This window comes from Narcine bancroftii, chromosome 2 (genome assembly GCF_036971445.1).
Source record: "Narcine bancroftii isolate sNarBan1 chromosome 2, sNarBan1.hap1, whole genome shotgun sequence".
Lineage (NCBI taxonomy): Eukaryota > Metazoa > Chordata > Chondrichthyes > Torpediniformes > Narcinidae > Narcine > Narcine bancroftii.
This window is the reverse complement of record NC_091470.1, coordinates 97,510,237-97,528,652: the sequence shown is the minus strand read 5'-3', so window position 1 is coordinate 97,528,652 and position 18,416 is coordinate 97,510,237. Positions and strand designations below refer to the sequence as shown.

At 46.8% G+C, this 18,416-nt stretch overlaps 1 protein-coding gene across 1 annotated transcript in view; it reads left to right on the top strand.

Annotated features, from left to right (window-relative positions):
* bmp1a (bone morphogenetic protein 1a) overlaps positions 1–18,416 on the top strand; it is a 141,725-nt gene that overhangs the window by 52,438 nt on the left and 70,871 nt on the right. The window contains exon 7 of the mRNA XM_069915513.1: positions 2,395–2,500. Within this exon, the coding sequence (XP_069771614.1) occupies positions 2,395–2,500 (106 nt within the window). The remainder of the gene's footprint in view (positions 1–2,394; positions 2,501–18,416) is intronic.

The window sequence follows — 18,416 nt, the reverse complement described above, 5'->3', positions numbered from 1 at the left end:
ATACCAACCGTGCTGTCCCTACTCTCACGTACATACTCTCACAGATGTACTGAAATTCTTACCTGCTGTAGCCACAGAAGAATGTGGGATACATCAATAGCAATGGTGTAAACCGGTGGTTTTCAAAGCTTTCTCTCCACTCACATACCCCTTTAAGTAATCCCTATGCCATAAGTGATTAGAAAGGGATTGCTTAAGGTGGGATGTGGGTGGGAAGGGAAGGTTGGGAATCACTACTCTCGACTCAATTGTTACTGAAATATTTTGCTAGAGAAAAATTGTCATTGGCCCATTTCCTTTGGAGTTCTGAAAAGGTACGATTAAAACAGGGATTTTCTTTTCTTTATCAATATTTATTGAAATTGTAGCTCCACGTCGAAAAATACAGAGTACATAAGAATACACATTAAAAGTCAAAAATAATACATTACACTTAGATCATACCAGTTCATCCAAGGTACACCACATTCTTAATCAAACAAATATTACAGTAATATTTTATTTTATTATGAAAAGAAGATCTAAACCCACTACCAAAAATGAAGCTCCTTGGCAAGGAGAGGAAAAAGGAATTCCTGATCAAAGTGATAAATTACCATATTAGTCAACGCTTCTGCATTCATATCAAATCAGAGATTCTGAAAATAATCCATAAAATGTCCCCACAGTGTTTGAAAATTTAAATTCAAATCGGAAATTGAGCATCTCCTCTTCTCTAAATTTAAACATGACATGATGCCATGTAGCCATTGGGTATGAGTAGATGGGGTAACGTCCCTCCATCTGAGCAACACCGCCTGTCCAGCTATAAGAGAAGTAAAAATTATTACATGCAAATCAGATTAAAGTTATACAACTCTCTTCAACAATATTAAACCAGGCAGTTAAAGGATTAGGATTAAAATTAACTTTAAAATGTACAGAAAAAGTTTGAAATATTTCATTCCAGTATTTCTCAAGGTTCTGGCATGTCCAAAATGTATGAATTAATGAAGAATCTCCATTGTTGAACCTATCACCTCGAGGAGATACATCTGCATAAAAATGAGATCATTTGACTTTGGGCATGTCGGCTCTGTGGACTAGAGGAGGGAGTGGTGGGCACATAAAGATGAGGTATTAACCAAAACAATTGTTTTGAAACTTTTTCTTTCCCACTCACAGACCACCTTAAGTAATCCCTATGCCATTGGTGCTCTGTGATTAGTAAGGGATTACTTAAGGTGGGATGTGAGTGGGATGAAAATGTTTGAAACCGCTGGTATAAGTGAACTTACCATCAATACCATGAGACTGAAAAAGAGATAATTAATGTAATAGGGTAGATGAATATTCACATTTGCAGATTGTGCCAATAAAAAGGTGATGTTTCAATAATACACATCAATCTTTGGGTGGTCCAGGAGAATTTTTTAGTTGGGGGGAACATTCGTAGGAACTTCTTCACACAGAGAGTGGTGGGAGTGTGGAACAAGCCACCAGCTGAAGTGGTGAATGCGGGCTCAGTTTTAACATATGAACAGGAACATGGGTAGGAGAGGACTGGAGGGCGATGGACTGGGTGCAGGTCAGTGGGCTAGGCAGAAAAATGAATCGGCAGGTTAACGGCGATGAAGAGCCTGTTTCTCTGCTATAGTGTTCTGTGGTTCTATAAACATAATGGCGGAGAAACCCAGGACATTACACAATGTACTTTATATATAAAGATCAAGATACATAACGTGTTTTGGGCCTGACCTTTTCATTTAGGTATAATCAAGAGATATGATCGTATCCCCTTACAGCTCTCCCTGCTCACCAACCCCTAACCCCACCCCACCCCCACCCTCCAATCTCCTCTGACCTCTCTGCTTGGCACCTCCCCCCTCTGTCCTCCTCTGCCTGCCACCTCCCCCTCTGGCCTCCCCTGCCCTCAATATCCCCCTCCCCCTCTTGTTTCCCCAGCCTCCTCATCTCCTCCCCTCCTCCTGGTCCCCACAACACCATCCCTCATGCTCTCTGTCCTGTGACCTCCCACCTGTAGGACTGTGATCCTCCCCCTGCTCCTCGTGCCCCCGGCTCTCTTCCCTTGCCATTTTATTCAGGCCCCTGCCTGAATATTGCTTCTGTCAGGCCTGGTGTTCATTATGTATCTTTAACTTCACTATGTAAAATGTGCTGTGTGCCCTGCTGAGTTTTTCCATCATTGTGTTTTTGTTAAAAACAGTCAGGAACACAGAAAACCTCTCCCTGCCCTTCATGCTGATCCGATGTGCACACACCTTGCCTTTCCATACACAATCCTCCACTGTATCCGGCCCACGTACACTCTGATTGGAACGGCCAACTTTGCATGCTCTGCTCCGTGCACGTCTTTCCTCTGCCTGTTGAGACACTCACCAAATCCATTTGCAGGGCAAGAGTACAACTTCCTAAAGATGGAAGCGGAAGAGGTGGACTCGCTCGGGGAGATGTACGACTTTGACAGCATCATGCACTACGCCAGGAACACTTTCTCAAGGTGTGAGTTCAATTCTTGACACTTTGTTTACCTGCCTGGAGTGAGCATCAAGGCTCGTGTCTTCCATGTACAGTAAAACCCCTGTTATCTGGAATTCAGGCAACTGGCAGCCTCAAGCACCTGGCAAAAAAAAATCACAGAAATAGGTAAAATAGTTTATAAAGTTGGTGCACCTCACTATTAGTTCACTAATTCACATGACATGCAATCTCAAGCAACTGGAAAATTCACTTATCCATATCTACCAATCCCCAAAGATGCCGGATACTGGGGTTTTTACTGTATTTATGTTTTCCCTTTAGGAGTAGGCTCTAAGTATTTGCCCACTGATAGCTTCAGTGACCAAAGTCTGCAATGACTGGTACACTCAGTTGGCTTCTATCTGGTGTGGAGCTGGGCTAGAGGATTGAGAACACTCCCCCCTACCCCCCCACCCCCACAGCCTCTGCTCCTGCACAATCTATCAGTAATCCAAGCTGCAGATCCAAACCTCCGACACAACCAAGAAGCCTTCAGTGCTTGAGGCCCATCGGGAGCCCCTCCTGCCCTCAGCGCCCTCTTGAATCTTGGTTCCGCTACCGAATTCCCATGAGCCGGTCTCTGGCAGGCCGCAGCTCATGCACTTCCCCTAATTGCAAGTTGCCCGCAACCTGTGTGAGTTCTTCAGCCGCTGAGCCCCTCACCGATCTGTTGCCGTCCCGCAGGGCCGCCTCCTCTGCCTCTCCTTCTGAACGGGCGGTGCTGTCACCATTTCGGGTTCCCTGCATTGGTCCGCTGCTCTCGTGGAGTCTGCAACCCCCTTGAGGCCAACGCTGAGCACCTCCATCTTGGGCACAGACCTGTGGCTGTGGGATTTCAGTTTCCAAACACCATCAGCTCCTCAAACAGCCTGTTGAATGCCTGTATGAAGCCAGCGATATTAGGACCCTTCCAGGGCAGCGCTGTGTCTCTGCTCTCCCAGGTCCAGACCAGTGGCAGCGTTGCCATCGCAGTACCTCTGGCACTGCCGCCATTTTCTCCACTGAAGAATTGCTGCAGCTTTGGACAGCACTAATTGGGCACTGTAAGGATCAGGTGACAGAACCGAGGTGCCCCATGTCTGTGAGGTGAACTTTGCAGGGAACTTGAATACAGACCATCATCTTGCTTCCTCTGTTGGAAAGAAATAATCAGTCACCAAGTCTGTCAGCTGTGTTCTGGGATTCTATTTGCAGTTCTTTGTGGAATCTTGCTGTGTATTTTCCTGGTGTTAACTTCAGGTTCCAACCTGACCTTGGAATTTGTGAAAAACATTTATATCAATGCAAAGTAATTTATTTAACATTTCCTTACATGATTAAATTCACTATGCAATATTTAGAACCAGCTTGTTAAATAAATAATCAAGTTTATTATCATCTGATTGTGAAAGTACAACCTAATGAAACACGGTTCTCCGGTCCTCGGTGCAAAACACGCAGCCATAACACGCAGATGGACAAATGATACATGTACAGGACAATCTATACAATAAATAAATACTGTTTCGTGAATATAAGAGTAACAGATGGTTCGTGTGAGCAGTTCCTTTGGTCGTTCAGCATTCTTGCTGCCCGTGGGAAGAAGCTGTTCCTCAGCCTGGTGGGCTGGTTCTGATCCTCTTGGATCTCTTCCCCGATGGGAGCAGCTGAAACATGTGTGTGAGATAGAAGGAGTCCTCAATGATTTTGCATACCCTCTTCAGTCAACAATCCCAGTAGATCACGTTGAAGGGGGGAGAGGGGGTGGGAGATTCCAGTGATCCTCTCTTCCACTCTTATGGTCCTCTGGATTAATGTCTGATCCATTTCTCTGCAGTATGGAAAGCTGGCATGGAGGTAAAAGATCCACCGTGATCTTATTGAATACCTATGTGACCAGCATTTATTGCTCCAAACTTTCCTATCTGTGTAAATAAAGCACCTTACTGAACAGTTATGTGGTTTAAAGGGGATGGACAGCAGTGTTGGAAATTGACAGGAGCTTTCTCAGTGTTTATTTTGGCCATAATTTGAAAAAGTGAATAGAAAATGATTAAAAATAAAAAGGATATTTTAAAAAATGGGATCAATATCGGGTAAGTAAATCAGTGTTTGATGTAAGCAAAGAGCCGAAAAGCCTGTTTCAATTCTTGCCCCCTTCCTCTCCCTCTCTCTTCTCTCCCCTTTCCCCTTTTCTCTTACTCTCCTCTCTTTTCCCTTTCTCTCCCTTCTCTCTTCTTTTCTTTCTCTCCCCACTTTCTCTCTCCCTGCCCTTTTTCTTTTGCTCCCCTTTTCTCTCTCTCTCTCTCTCTCTCGCCCTCCTCGTTCACTCCCATTCTCTCTCTTTCTATTTTTTTCTCTCTCCATTCATCTCTCGTTCTCTTAATGTTGGCAGTTCCAAGATACTGTCATTAAACAACATTGTAAGATCTATTCAGTAAATTGAGGATGCTTTTAGCTGTCTTTCCTTATGGCTGTTTTCCAGTTGATGGCTGAGTGCCTATTATATAGAAGACTGATTTTGAGTTTACAGCACCAAGTGAAGTGACAGAGAGAACAATGGAGGTGTCCTATTTGTGCAGTTGGAAGGAGCAACCTGTGAAGTTGGTCATTAGCACCTGGCCAAAAAGGTTGCTTAGAAATGCATTAGCCTGTTAAATTGACACAGCTGTTGTGCACTGGGGGTCACATTGATTACCCCTCATCAGATGTGAATGGGCAGACACTCAATCAATGCTGGCATGTTGTCCCTTTGTTGCTGTGCTCTAACAATTTGTTGGCTCTAAGTGTCAAAATGCAATCTAACAGCACCTCCAATAACATCAAACAGATAACAAAGCTGGCCCCCCCAGAGCATTGTAAACAGTTGTCACATCCCTGCTGACCACTTCTGCTGAGAACACACACAGCTTGACTGAAAGCCTTCTCTGCCTCCAATAGGAATCCAGGCAGCAAGTACCTCGTAGTTTATTGGCAGTGACGCCAATGTTATGATCATCGCCGAGTGACTGAAGTGTATTAAATGATTGGCTGATACTATATGAGGTCCTCCATCAGCCAGCTCCCCACCATGACTACCAGCCCGCCCCCCCCCCACATCTCCATCGGGCAAGCAAAACTCAAAACGGTCAACCAGTTTACCTATCTCGGCTGCACCATTTCATCGGATGCAAGGATCGACAACGAGATAGACAACAGACTCGCCAAGGCAAATAGCGCCTTTGGAAGACTACACAAAAGAGTCTGGAAAAACAACCAACTGAAAAACCTCACAAAGATTAGCGTTTACAGAGCCGTTGTCATACCCACACTCCTGTTCAGCTCCGAATCATGGGTCCTTTACTGGCATCACCTATGGCTCCTAGAACACTTCCACCAGCATTGTCTCTCCTCCATCCTCAACATTCATTGGAGTGACTTCATCTCCAACACCGAAGTACTCGAGATGGCAGAGGCCGACAGCATCGAATCCACGCTGCTGAAGATCAAACTGCGCTGGGTAGGTCACGTCTCCAGAATGGAGGACCATCGCCTTCCCAAGATCATGTTATATGGCGAGTTCTCCACTGGCCACCGAGACAGAGGTGCACCAAAGAAGAGGTACAAGGACTGCCTAAAGAAATCTCTTGGTGCCTGCCACATTGACCACCGCCTCAAAACGTGCATCTTGGCGCCTCACAGTTCGGCGGGCAGCAACCTCCTTTGAAGAAGACCGCAGAGCCCACCTCACTGACAAAAGACAAAGGAGGAAAAACCCAACACCCAACCCCAACCCACTAATATTCCCTTGCAACCGCTGCAACCGTGTCTGCCTGGTCCCACATCGGACTTGTCAGCCACAAACGAGCCTGCAGCTGACGTGGACATTTACCCCTCCATAAATCTTGGTCCGCGAAGCCAAGCCAAAGAAGAAGAAAGAAAGACAGCATGTTCTCCGGTAGGTCGGTATGAAAACTTGCTCCTCAGAATGCCTCTTTCTTCCGGCTCGCCTTAAACATGCGCCCCAAAGTTCTAGACTCCTCTGCTAGAAGAAAAAAATACTCTACCTATGCCCCACATAATTTTATAAATCTCTATCAACAGCCTCCATGTTCCAGACAGAATAAAGCCAGCCTATCTGATCCTTCCTTGTAACTACAGCTTTCTACAGGCACCAGGCTGGCGACTCTCTTCTGCACTCTCTCTATTGCTAGCAGATCTTGCTGTCATATGGTGGCCAGAATGGTACACGTGCTCTGTGTGGTCTAATGGTTGTACGACTGCATCTCCATCTGCCATGGTCAATGCATCAGCCTCTGAAATCTAGTATCGACTATAGCAGTCAAGATGCCTTTATCGTCATATAATAGTACAGATCATGTAATATTACACAAAGTTGCTTTCTGCCTGTCGTAAGGCAGACAAAAGCTGCCATTTGCATTGCCCGATGCCCCGTACAGGACGAGAAAGAGAGAGTCTGTTCAGAGTCACTGAGTGTCCGTGGATTTACCTCCAGCGCTCCCTGCAGCCGTACAGACGCCTGTTTGATCAATCAACAACCCGAGCTCCGAATCCAAACCTCCGACACGATCAGGAAGCCTTCAGCGCCCAAGGCCCTCCGGGAGCCCCTCTCTCACCCTCAGCCCTCTCTTGAAACCCAGCTCTGAGACCTGCTTCCCTTGAGCCAGTCTCCAGCAGCCCGTGCAGGTCCCCCGACTGCAAGCCACCCGCTGTCCGCGTGGGTCCCTCAGTTGCAGAGCCCCCTCCCCCCCCTGCCGGTCCGTCTCCGAAGGTCACCGTCCCTGCTTCTCCTTCTCAATGGAGTTCTCCCTACGCCCTGCGCCAGTCCGCTGCTCCCTTGGGGTCTGCAGCCTCTCGTGGTTGTGCATCGCCTTCTTGGGCACAGACCAGGGCTGCAGGATTGTAGTTTCAAAACATCCTGAAACAGGCTGTTTAACTCCTGAATGGAGCCGCTGGCATAAGGACTGGGTGGCTGAACCCTCTGGAGCAGAGCTGTGCCTGCGCTGTTTGCTCTCCTGGTTTCACACCAGCACCATACTGCCCTTTATCAGTGCCCAAGCCAAGTGTATCACTGCTATCAGTGTTTCTTTAGACTGCAGTGACGGGAAAATCACTGAAAAAATTAACATCATTACTCTGTGGTTGTTTACGCTGCACGCCTTTTTAAGACTGCAAGTTCCCGTGTGCGCCAGTCCTGGTGCTTGTACGTGGAGCCGCGTGGCCTGCGTCTGACACTAACATCTGACACGTGACGTCTTCGCGTCGGCGGCATCCACGAAGACAACCAGGCAGAAGAGCATCAGGCTGGAACTGGTATTCAGAATATTTACAACACCCCGCACCGGTTGTCGCCTGCTGAGCGCACCAGCAGCTAGACGTCAAATTCATGAGGGGAGTTTTGCAGTGTGATTTACACTGCAGGCTTCCGCCGAAAAGTTGTAGGGGTCCTGCAGGATCAATCGTGGGGCAGGAATTGACTCAAAATTCCTGTGCATTCCTTTTTAGACTGCCCGTGTCACTTCAGAATTCATTGATTTTTGCCATTACATGCCTGCAGTCTAAACACCACAACTTCCCTCTTAAATCCAGCGGTTTCCTTCTGCATGTGGTTACTGCAGGTAACAAATATGCTACCCTGATACTGGATGTAATACTGGGTCTTACTCAGGCTGAGACTGGGGCAATGAGTGATATTTACAAACCAGATCACAGGACATGTTTAGAGGAAATGGGACAATCAGCTGAACATGGGCTGAGAGAGCTCGACCATCTCTTTCTTTTGGAGATTTCCTTGTTGCCTTTTTTCTGATCTGTTATTTTAAAAGGTAAACAGATTATCAACGTATACTGCAGCCCCTTTTAAATTGCAGCACCTGGGTCACCCTCCTAGGACCCGGGTGCGATTACCGGGGCAAAGGTGCTTGGAGCCACCTTTTAAACTGCAGGAGGATGGACCCATTACATTGCCCACCTGATGATTTAAGAAGGATCCCGCACCCAGCAATGGCGTGTCACATACCTCCCGGAAGTGCTGCCGGTTGTTCAGACGCTGGCTGCCCGGTGATGCACACACGTAAGCGCCGACTGTAGCGTGTCAAGTGACTCAAAGACTTGTTGACTCAAACCAAGGCTTTTATTAACAAAAGACTGGAGCGTAGTACATCGAGGTCGACCAGTCCAGACTGATCTGGGTCTGGTTAGGAGCAGCCCTTTATGACCTGCCAGTAGGCGTGGCTAAGGCCTTCAGCCAATCACTACCACTATATGTAAATATATACAGTGGTGATTGGATCTCATACTATCACATTCACCCCTTCTTTAGGAACTGGCCCCAGGGTGTGTAAAAAGGGGGGGGGGGTATAGCATGCAGGGGTTACGGGCTGTAGCAGTCGGGTGGCCTGATTGTCCAACGTGATCACCGTGGCACCGGGATCGGGTAGCTGGGGAGGTATCATCACTGGGGTCCCTGAGTGTGGGTGCAGTTTCGCCTAGTCCATAGTTGTCATTGTCCGTATGCTGGTCCAGTCTATTGCCGTCGTCATCCGTGAGGTGCTGCTGGTCCCATTGTCCCGGCATGTAACCTAGGGAGGATTGGAGGAAAGATGGGGTTGGAACGTGACTATGTTGGATCCAGCTTGGACCAGGTCCCTTACCAAGACCAGGTCCTCCTGCCTGTCTGGGTACTCGATATAAGCATTGTGCGGGTTTGCATGTAACGGCGTTACCTGGTCGACTAGGGGGTCGTTTTTCGAGTAGCGGACGTGACGTCTCAGGAGGACAGGTCCAGGGACCATCAGCCAAGCTGGTGAGGTCGTTCTCGATTCCGACTTCTGCGGGAACGAGAACATACGATCGTGCAGGGTAGTATTGGTGGCAGTGCGTAACAGAGACCTGATGGAGTGTAGGGCATTTGAGAGGACGTCCTGCCAGCGAGTGGTGGGGAGGCCTTTGGACCGGAGGGAAAGCGTGATCACTTTCCAGATGGTGCAATTCTCCCTTTCGACCTGCCCATTACTGCACAGGTTGTAGCTAGTGGTCCTGTTCGAAGCAATACCGCGTTCCAGAAGGTACTGCCTCAGCTCACCACTCACTATTGCTATATGTAAATATATACAAATATATACAGTGGTGATAGGATTCCACACTATCACACCAACGTCACCGGAATAAGCGGGTCAGACATTTTCCTGTTCTAATTGCCCGTGGACAAGAACTAGTTAAGTTTAACTGGGTTCCCTGAGGTAGGTCAGGGTTGGGTTCCAATGGGGTTGACCGGGTCAGATCCTTTCTAACTGCTGTGTAACTGGGGTGCTAACCGGGCCCAGTTAACCCCATTTTACACAGCAGTTTGAAAGAGCCTTGTGTTTTGCTTTCCTTTTACAGAAAAGACAGAGGAACTTCTGACCATAATGAAATGTGGAGAGAGGGACTTGTTGTTCTGCTCCTTTCTTTCTGACGGTGTGAAACTGACTGTTCATTCTCTGGAATTCTGATTAATCTAGGGAATTATTTTTTAAATTTAGACATACAGGCCCTTTTGTCCATGAGCTCCTGCCGCCCAATAACACCCAATTAACCTACAACCCCTGGTACACGGAACGGTGGGAGCCCCCATGGAAAATCCATGCAGACACAGGGAGAATGTACATTTAAATCCTGTTCCGGTCCCGGTCCCGTTGCACCAACTTTGCCACCCTACACAGTTATAACCCTTCAAGGACTAACCTTCCTCTGCATACTATCCACTTCATGCCAGTAAAATTTAAGCTTTGGACATTTTAACCACTATATTGTGACACCTCTTGGACGCTGGCCCTGAGCCTTTGCTGGCATTTCCACTATTAATTGAACAAATGACTATGTGGAGCCCCTTTGTTGAAAATTTTGACTGACTTTGCAAGCACAATCCCACCTCTGGGCTCAATTCTCACCCACTGCCATCTTGCCTGTTTTCTTACACAGCATATTTCAGCACACATAGTTTTAAGAAGGCAATTTGAATAGAAAGACCTAAAATCCGGACTGCTTAGGGATTGGGCCGGTCTGGGTTTTTGGATTTTCTGAATTCTCGGGGAGTACTTTCAAAATTCATATGTAAGGAGAATAAACAGGTAAATTTTGATAGTTTATTAACAAATCATTTTTTCATATAAAATACAAACTACAAAAAAAGCACAAATAAATCTTTTCTCTTACATTTCCGTGACTTCTGCACAGTCACTTGTGGCTGCTGGGCTTATGCATGCACACAAAAACCAAGAGTTTTCGAGAAGTCTGAATTCTCGGGTGGTCCGCATTTCAGCCGAGAGTTTTCGAGAAGTCTGGATTCTCGGGTGGTCTGCATTTCAGCCGAAAATTTTCGAGAAGTCTGGATTCTCAGGTGGTCCGCATTTCAGCCGAGAGTTTTCAAGAAGTCTGGATTCTCGGGTGGTCCGCATTTCAGCCGAAAGTTTTCGAGAAGTCTGGATTTTCAGGTGGTCTGCATTTCTGGCATCCAGATTTTTGGTCTTTTGGTGTAGATGGAACAATTTAAAACCTGAAATTTCTAAGGAGCATTTGTGAAACATTCTTTTTTGTTCCTCTTCAAAGAAAACTTGTTGGTGGAAGTCTCAGTGCAACGTGGCACCTCTCTGTAGTCGTGGACTCGTGAATATTGTCCGTGCCCAGCTGTAAGGAAAGGAGTTAGTAGAATTGTGGGCAGTGAAGAACGTTGTTCAAGATTACACTGGGATGTAGATGAGTTGAAGAAACGGGTGGAGAAGTGATAGATGGAGTTTAATCTGGAAGCAAATATGATTGGAATGTTTAAGAGGCATTTAAAGACCATAAGACATAAAAGCAGTGAAAGCTTTTCACTCAAGTCTGCCCCACCATTTAATCATGAGCTGATCCATTTCCCCACTCAGCCCCACTGGCTGACCTTCTCCCAGTAACCTTTGATGCCCTGGCTAATCAAGAACCTATCAATCTCTGCTTTAAATGCATCCAATGACCTGGCCTCCACAACTGCCCTCTGGCTAAAGAAATTCCTCTGCATCTCTGTTCTAAGCGGACGCCCTTCAGTTCTGAAGTTGTGCCGTCTTGTTCTCCCACCATAGAAAACAAACTTTCTGCATCTACTCTATAGGTGCCTTGCAAGTTCAAAATGTTTCAATGAGATTCCACCCCCCACCTCATTCTCCTAAATTCCATCGAGTAGAGGACAAGAGCTGACAAACGCTCCAATATGATAACCCTTTCATTGCCGGAATCATCCTAGTGAACCTCCTTTGAACCCTCCCCAATGTCAGCACAGCCTTTCTTAAATGAGGAGCCCAAAAACTGCCCACAATCCTCCAAGTGAGGGCTCATCAGTACCCGATAAAGCCTCAACCATCATAATCACTTGGACATACAGGGAATAGAGGGATAGGGATCATGTACAGGCAGATGGAATTAGTTTAATTTGGCCACCACAGAGTGAGCCTAAAGGCCTATTTCTGGACTGTACACGGTCATTATGGCACTTATGTGGGGTGAATGCTCTTTTGAACTTATCAGTCCACATCTGAACGTTATTAGAGTTTGGCCACGGCTGCTTTGTGTGATTTTTGGGAAGGGATTAAATTCCATGCCATCTCCAAATTAAGTTTATTGTCATCTGACAAGCCGATGAAACAGTGTTCTCCGGTCCTTGGTGCAAAGCATGCAGACATAACACACATACAGACAAAACAATACACATGCAGGACAAGCATTCATATATACAAATAAATATTGTTTTATGAATACGAGAGTCTCGGATGGTGAGTGTGAGCAGTTCCTTTGGTCATTCAGCGTTCTCATTGCTTGTGGGAAGAAGCTGTTCCTCAGCCTGGTGGTGCTGGCTCTGATCCTCCTGCATCTCTTCCCCGACGGGAGCTGCTGAAAGATGCTGTGTGCGAGGTTGAGGGGGTCCTCAATGACTTTGGGCACCCACTTCAGACAACGATCTCAGTAAATCATGTTGATGGGGGGAGGAGGAAGACTGTAGTGATCCTTTCTGCCACTCTTATGGTCCAGTGGATTGACCTCCAATCTATTTCTCTGCAGCAACTGTACCTCACTGTGATGCAGCTGGCCAGGACGCTCTTGATAGAGCTCCTGTAGAAGGTTGACATGATGGTGGCCGGTAGCCTTGCCCGTTTCAGTCTTCTCAGGAAGTGCAGTTGCTGTTGCGCCTTCCTGACAAATGAGGAGATGTTGAATGTCCACATTAGGTCACTAGGTACCTGGTTCTCTCCACTACAGAGTTGTTAATGTGTAGTGGAGGGTGGTGGCTCCTGGTCCTCCGGAGGTCCACGATCATCTCCTTTGTCTGGTCCACATTGAGACTCAAGTTGTTACTTCAACACACATCCTAATCTCACGATGGAAAGAAGGTAATTGAGGCAGCAGCCCAAGTAACTGCTGCAGTGGTGCATTGGGATAGGATAACTGGTGTCACAGCTTCAGCGACCCAGGTTTGCCACCTATTTTCAGTCAGGTTTGCACCATCGCCCTGTGACTGCACATATTTCTCTCAGCATCCCAATAATGTCCATTTTGGTCAGATAATTGGCAGCTTTAATTCTCCCTCGTATAGATTGGGGGAGGAGGGTGGGGTAGAAGAATCGTGAAGGTGAAAGGCATGTGCGTAAGAATGAGTTACAGAGAAATGAATGTGATTAATGGCTGGAATAGCAGATGGGAGGAATGGCCGTTGTGTTATCAAATGAGAAAGTATTTAAGATACAGGAGACCTCAACCTACTGGAACTATCTTTCTTTATGGCTTAAACATAGGCATGTTTTCCTCTTAACATCCATTGATGGACTTAATAAGGGCTTTGTATTTCTACTGCTGCTTGATGCCAAGTAACTCACTCCCACCTTGTGTCCAGAATTCAAGTCATCAGTACATACTGTAAAGCCCTGGGTATCCGGCACCTATGGGGATTGGTAGATGCCGAGTAAGTGAATTTTACGGTTCCTTGAGATTGAGTGTTGCGCGGATTGCCAAGCCAACCGCGAGAGGGGTTGGTCCAATTTAAAACTTTCGTGTCATTTTTTTTTGCTTGTTGCTTGAATTCTGGAAAACGGGGATTTTCCGGTATTTGGGCCAAGGCTGAAATCAGATGCGGAGATCTGGCAAAACGTAAACTGGGGCATCTAATAGCGGATTACTGCAGAGTGATTGGAGTGGGTTTTGTGAGTGTGGATGACATCTTCCAACATTTTACTGATGATTGAGACAGGTTGGGCTGTAAGTCGTGAATTGCTTGGTTTTTTGGGCATATTTCCACATCGTCAGCGTGGCAGCTTCCCTGGATAGTCTTGGCAAGAGGCATGTCCAGTTCTGGATCTCTAATACCACAGCTGGAATGTCGCCTGGGCTTAGATCTGTGGGTTTATCCAGTGCAGTTAGCTATTTGATGTATGGCGTATGTAACTGCCAGCTGTGACACGTGTCAGGCTGTTGAGCACACAGTATGCTTGGCTGATACAGAAGAAGTCTCTCTCATTTCTTATTTCTTTATTCCAGTTAAGCTCTATCTGACTATGCCAGTTCCGTTCCTCTCAGCATTTTAACTCATCAGGTTCATGCTTCCACTCAACTTTGTTTAACATTGAATCTGTTGTGTTGAGGTAAACAGATTGGTCAGGTGAGGTGGAATTGTTCCCAATGTTGGATTGGTTTCATCGGTTGGTATGTTGTTGCAGGTCCTGCTGCATTCATTCATGTTACAGAATGAGAAATGATTGCAATCCTGGCGGATTTCATGGAGATCCCAGGTGGTCAGTACAGCTAAGTTACAATGACCAGGTTGGGCAGAGAGGCACCTTGTAACTCTGCTGGGTCCCGCAACTGCTCGACGCACTCCCTTATCATTCGAGCGGGGAACCATTGGCTCAAATTGTACCCATCATTTTGTTTTAGACGTACGGCACAGTAACAGGCCCTTCCGGCCCACGACCCCATGCCGGCCAAATGCAGGTGGTCCCCGGCATGCGTCTGACCGATTGGTTGGATCTCGAAGTGGATGCAAGCCAGACTTAGGTTACTCTGGGCCTGTGATCACATGACCCCCCCACCCCCACCTCGAACACTGGTTCCGCCTTCGTCGCCCGAAATAGAACACGTTCAGCAGCAGGGGAGTCTCGGCACCCTCCTGGCCCTTGGGTGCCACCATGTTGGTCCATCAAAATAAACAGTCCCTGGGATCTGACGTGTAATTTTTATATTTACATATATATTTTTCTTTATTTTTAAAATATTTATACAGTTTTTTAAAATTTGGTCATGTGTACGGATGGTCGCAAGTCGCATAGGTTGTAAGTAGGGGACCACCTGCGCACCAATTAACCCTCATCCCCATATGTTTCTGAAGGGTGGGAGGAAACCATTGAATCTGAAAGAACCCACGCCAACTCAGGGAGAGCGTACAAACTCCTTACACACAGAGCTGGATTCTAACCCAGTCGCTGGCGCTGTAACGGCGTGCCACACTAATGGTGCCACTGTTGGCTCTGAGAGAGCAGCATGCTGTCAACCTGGCACGGATCGCCGTGTTGCTGACTTGCGTGCCTGCATGCTGCAGCGTGGAAGTGCGGTTGAAGGCCAGCGCATCTGACCACTTACTCCACCTGCTGGACCCGATGCCAGTCCAGTGGCTGAACACAGTCAGGCAAAGTTGAGGGAAGGGTACCACTTGGCACCTGGCTCCAGATTTATACCAACCATCCCTGATTACTTTGTGGTTGCTGACCTGGATAGGAAGGGTAACTGGGGTTTATTTAAAAATTTTGAATTAATAATGTTTTTAATGAACTTGACAGTTAAGAGCATTTAATTACATTTATTATTTTTGTTAATTCATTGTAACTTGGAACATGGTCATTGTTTACATCTATTTCAATTGTGAAATGCCTGATTATTTTCTGTAATGGAAATGGCCTTGTAGAGCCTGTTGAGAAAAGACTGTGCATTGGTCCAGGGATGATGTCTTTCCCTCCGCCATCTGGCGATCAGTTGCCAGGAGCAAATCTGGGCTTCTGCTCTGAGGCCTCTTAATCACTGGTGATGGTGGGGACATGAAGGATAAGAGGATTACTCAGCCGAGACGGGAGGTTGGGGGGGGCGCGGTTGGTTGATGAGAAGCAAAGAACAGGCTGTGTTGACAATCATCTGTTCCAATGCAATCACTTTGTAAAGCTCCCAGTGGCAGCCATGCAAGGGAGGCTCCCTGCTCCCAGTAAAGGCTGATCTGTTGGACAAACACTGGGTTGAGCAGCACTGGGGAGGTGGGGGTGGCGGAAGAATGGTCAGCGTGAAACCCTTCAACAAGACCAGGTCAAAACTTTGACCGTTCCCTTTTCTCCCATTGACCCTGCTCGACCCATTGGGTTTCTCCAGCAGAATGTGTTCTATTCCAGCGTCTGCAGTCTCTTGTTTGCCAGCCTGCTGATGGTGCCGATTCAAACAGAACGAGAGAATGTAATGCAGGGTGGCCGAACATTTTTGGTTGTGAGCCACATGCAGAAAAATGTAAGGAATCACAGGCCAAACGATATTAAGCCCGACAGTTTTCAACCAGTTACACTGAATTTTAGACCAAAAAACCTCTGTGCCATCAAAATAACTATACAATGCCATTGAACAGTTTAACTGTTGACGTGATGGTAGTTTATTGATGTGCTCACGTATTACAGTTGGCATTTCTGTATCTGCTGCTCTTAAATTTAATTTAAATGAACACAATGAACTCTTTAAAAGTTTAAAAATCAGTGCAAAATAAAGAGCTGGAGGCAAAATGAGAACTGGAGAAAAGATGAAGAAAGGGACAAGGCCGTCTCCAACATTCCTCCCCAACTCTCAGCAAATACAGTTCATGGCCCGTGTCCGCCTTAATGATAATGATGTAATCTGTAAATCTGTAGATGGGCTATGAAAGTTAACAGATTCCTTTCAAATCAAACAAACACACCTCCCCTTGACGTCTGCGAAAAAGTATTAATTTCCCGCCCTGCCTGAAACTTTTGGCACTCCCTCACTATTTTCCATCTTTTCAGTTCCACCACGTTTAATCCACAGAGGGAAACATTCTTTTTAACTATTTTCACCCATATTTTCATTGATGCATATTGATGTAAACATTGCAACGGTCGGTCTAGTAGTTGGTCAAAATGGCAGTGACATCTAGTGGTGAAATTAAGAATTGCAATGTACATACAGTTAGAGGCTATGTTCTAACGGGCTACATTCCATTTTATTTTTAAAAGGAGCATTGAAAAATGGACAGTTGGCCTGGGACACAGTTTGGCCACCCTTGACGTAATGTAACTTTTGGAGTTTGGTTGAATGTTGATCATTGGATGTGGAAACTAAGCTGTTCTGATTACCCACATCTAATGACATGGGAGAGTTGAATCACGCAACACTGAGCGGAACGTTCCACATGCCATAACTGCTGCTGGCATTTATCCAGATGTAGGAAGGGTGTCAATGAGGATGAATTTGTGTTGAGTGAATACCTTTCATAACCTCAGGGCATGATCACTAGAAAACCAGTGTGATTCCAATCATAATATCAAAAATATAGCAGCTGTTTTTTTTTAATTAGACATACAGCCTAGTAACAGGCCTCTCCGGCCCACAAGCCCGTGCCGCCCAATCACACCAATTAATTTACAAATGCCATATACAGAGTCAGCATTAGAACAAATCTAATTGGGGTGGGGGAGGTTGATAGGGTAATTGCAGTGGGGAGGAAACTGCCACTTGAGTGCCATTTGGGTGGGGAGGGGCACAATAACTCATTTGGGTGGGGAAGGGGCATGGCCCGCGAATGTTCCCCCCTCCCCATGGTGCCAACCCTGCCCATATGATGGAGGGTGGGAAGAAACCAGAGGAAACGCACACAAACAGGGGGAAAATGAAGAAACCCCTTACGGACGGAGGCGGATGAGAGCGCGGGCCGCTGGAGCTGTAACTAGCGGCTAGTTTGTGATAAAGACCAGGTTGACTGCTTTAGTGAAATAGAAACAAAAAAATGCTGGAAACTCTCAGCAGGTTAGACAGCACCAGTGAAGACGAAGAGAGTTAATTTTTTAGAGCTTCATCTGCTCATGGGTCACATAACAAGGTAGACCTAACTCCTTGTTCTTTGAACCATTCCCTGGAACCTCTGTAAGAGAGGAGGCCAGTCCTTACTTCAAAGCTGACCCAAGAAGATAGCTTCTCTGACCTTGAAGCAGGGATCTATCCAGGGCTATAATTCCATAGGTTCTTCTAAACCTGAATGCCTTGTGCCAGTCTGGGTTTGTTCATGCGCCTCCAACGTTTGATGGAGACCTTCCAGTTCAGAGGCAGGATAATATCCATCATTCAGGAATAACGCCCAGACCGTGGCAAGATTAAATCAATCAAAGATCCTGGATTTGTGCATTGCTCGTCAGAAAGTACGGACCTCTCAGAAACCCTGCACGTGGTATGAATCTGGGAGATTGGCTTTCCCGTTACTGTTTATAATTGTGTAAAATCCAAAACTGTGTTAAACTCAACTGCCCTATTTTTGGCCCAGAAATCTGGTGTTCTGTATATCACGTGCCAAAGTTGGCCCCTCTGTTCTTGGCCCTGGCCACTTGCCCATTGGAGCTCCTGACGCCTTGATCGCGGCCTCTCACCTAGGTCCCGGCCACCTGCTCCCAGCACTGGGGGTGGGCGTAAGTCTGCAGTCAAGGTGTTGTGGAGCTCCAGTGGACGAGCAGTCAGGGCCTGGGTGAGAGTCCGTGGTCAAGGTGTCGGGAGATCGGACGGGTGGGTGGCCGGCACCTACGTGGGAGTCAGTGGTCAGGGCGCCCCTATGTATGTGCAGCTGGGGCCTACCGAGAGTCTGCGGTCGAGGCATTGGGCACTTG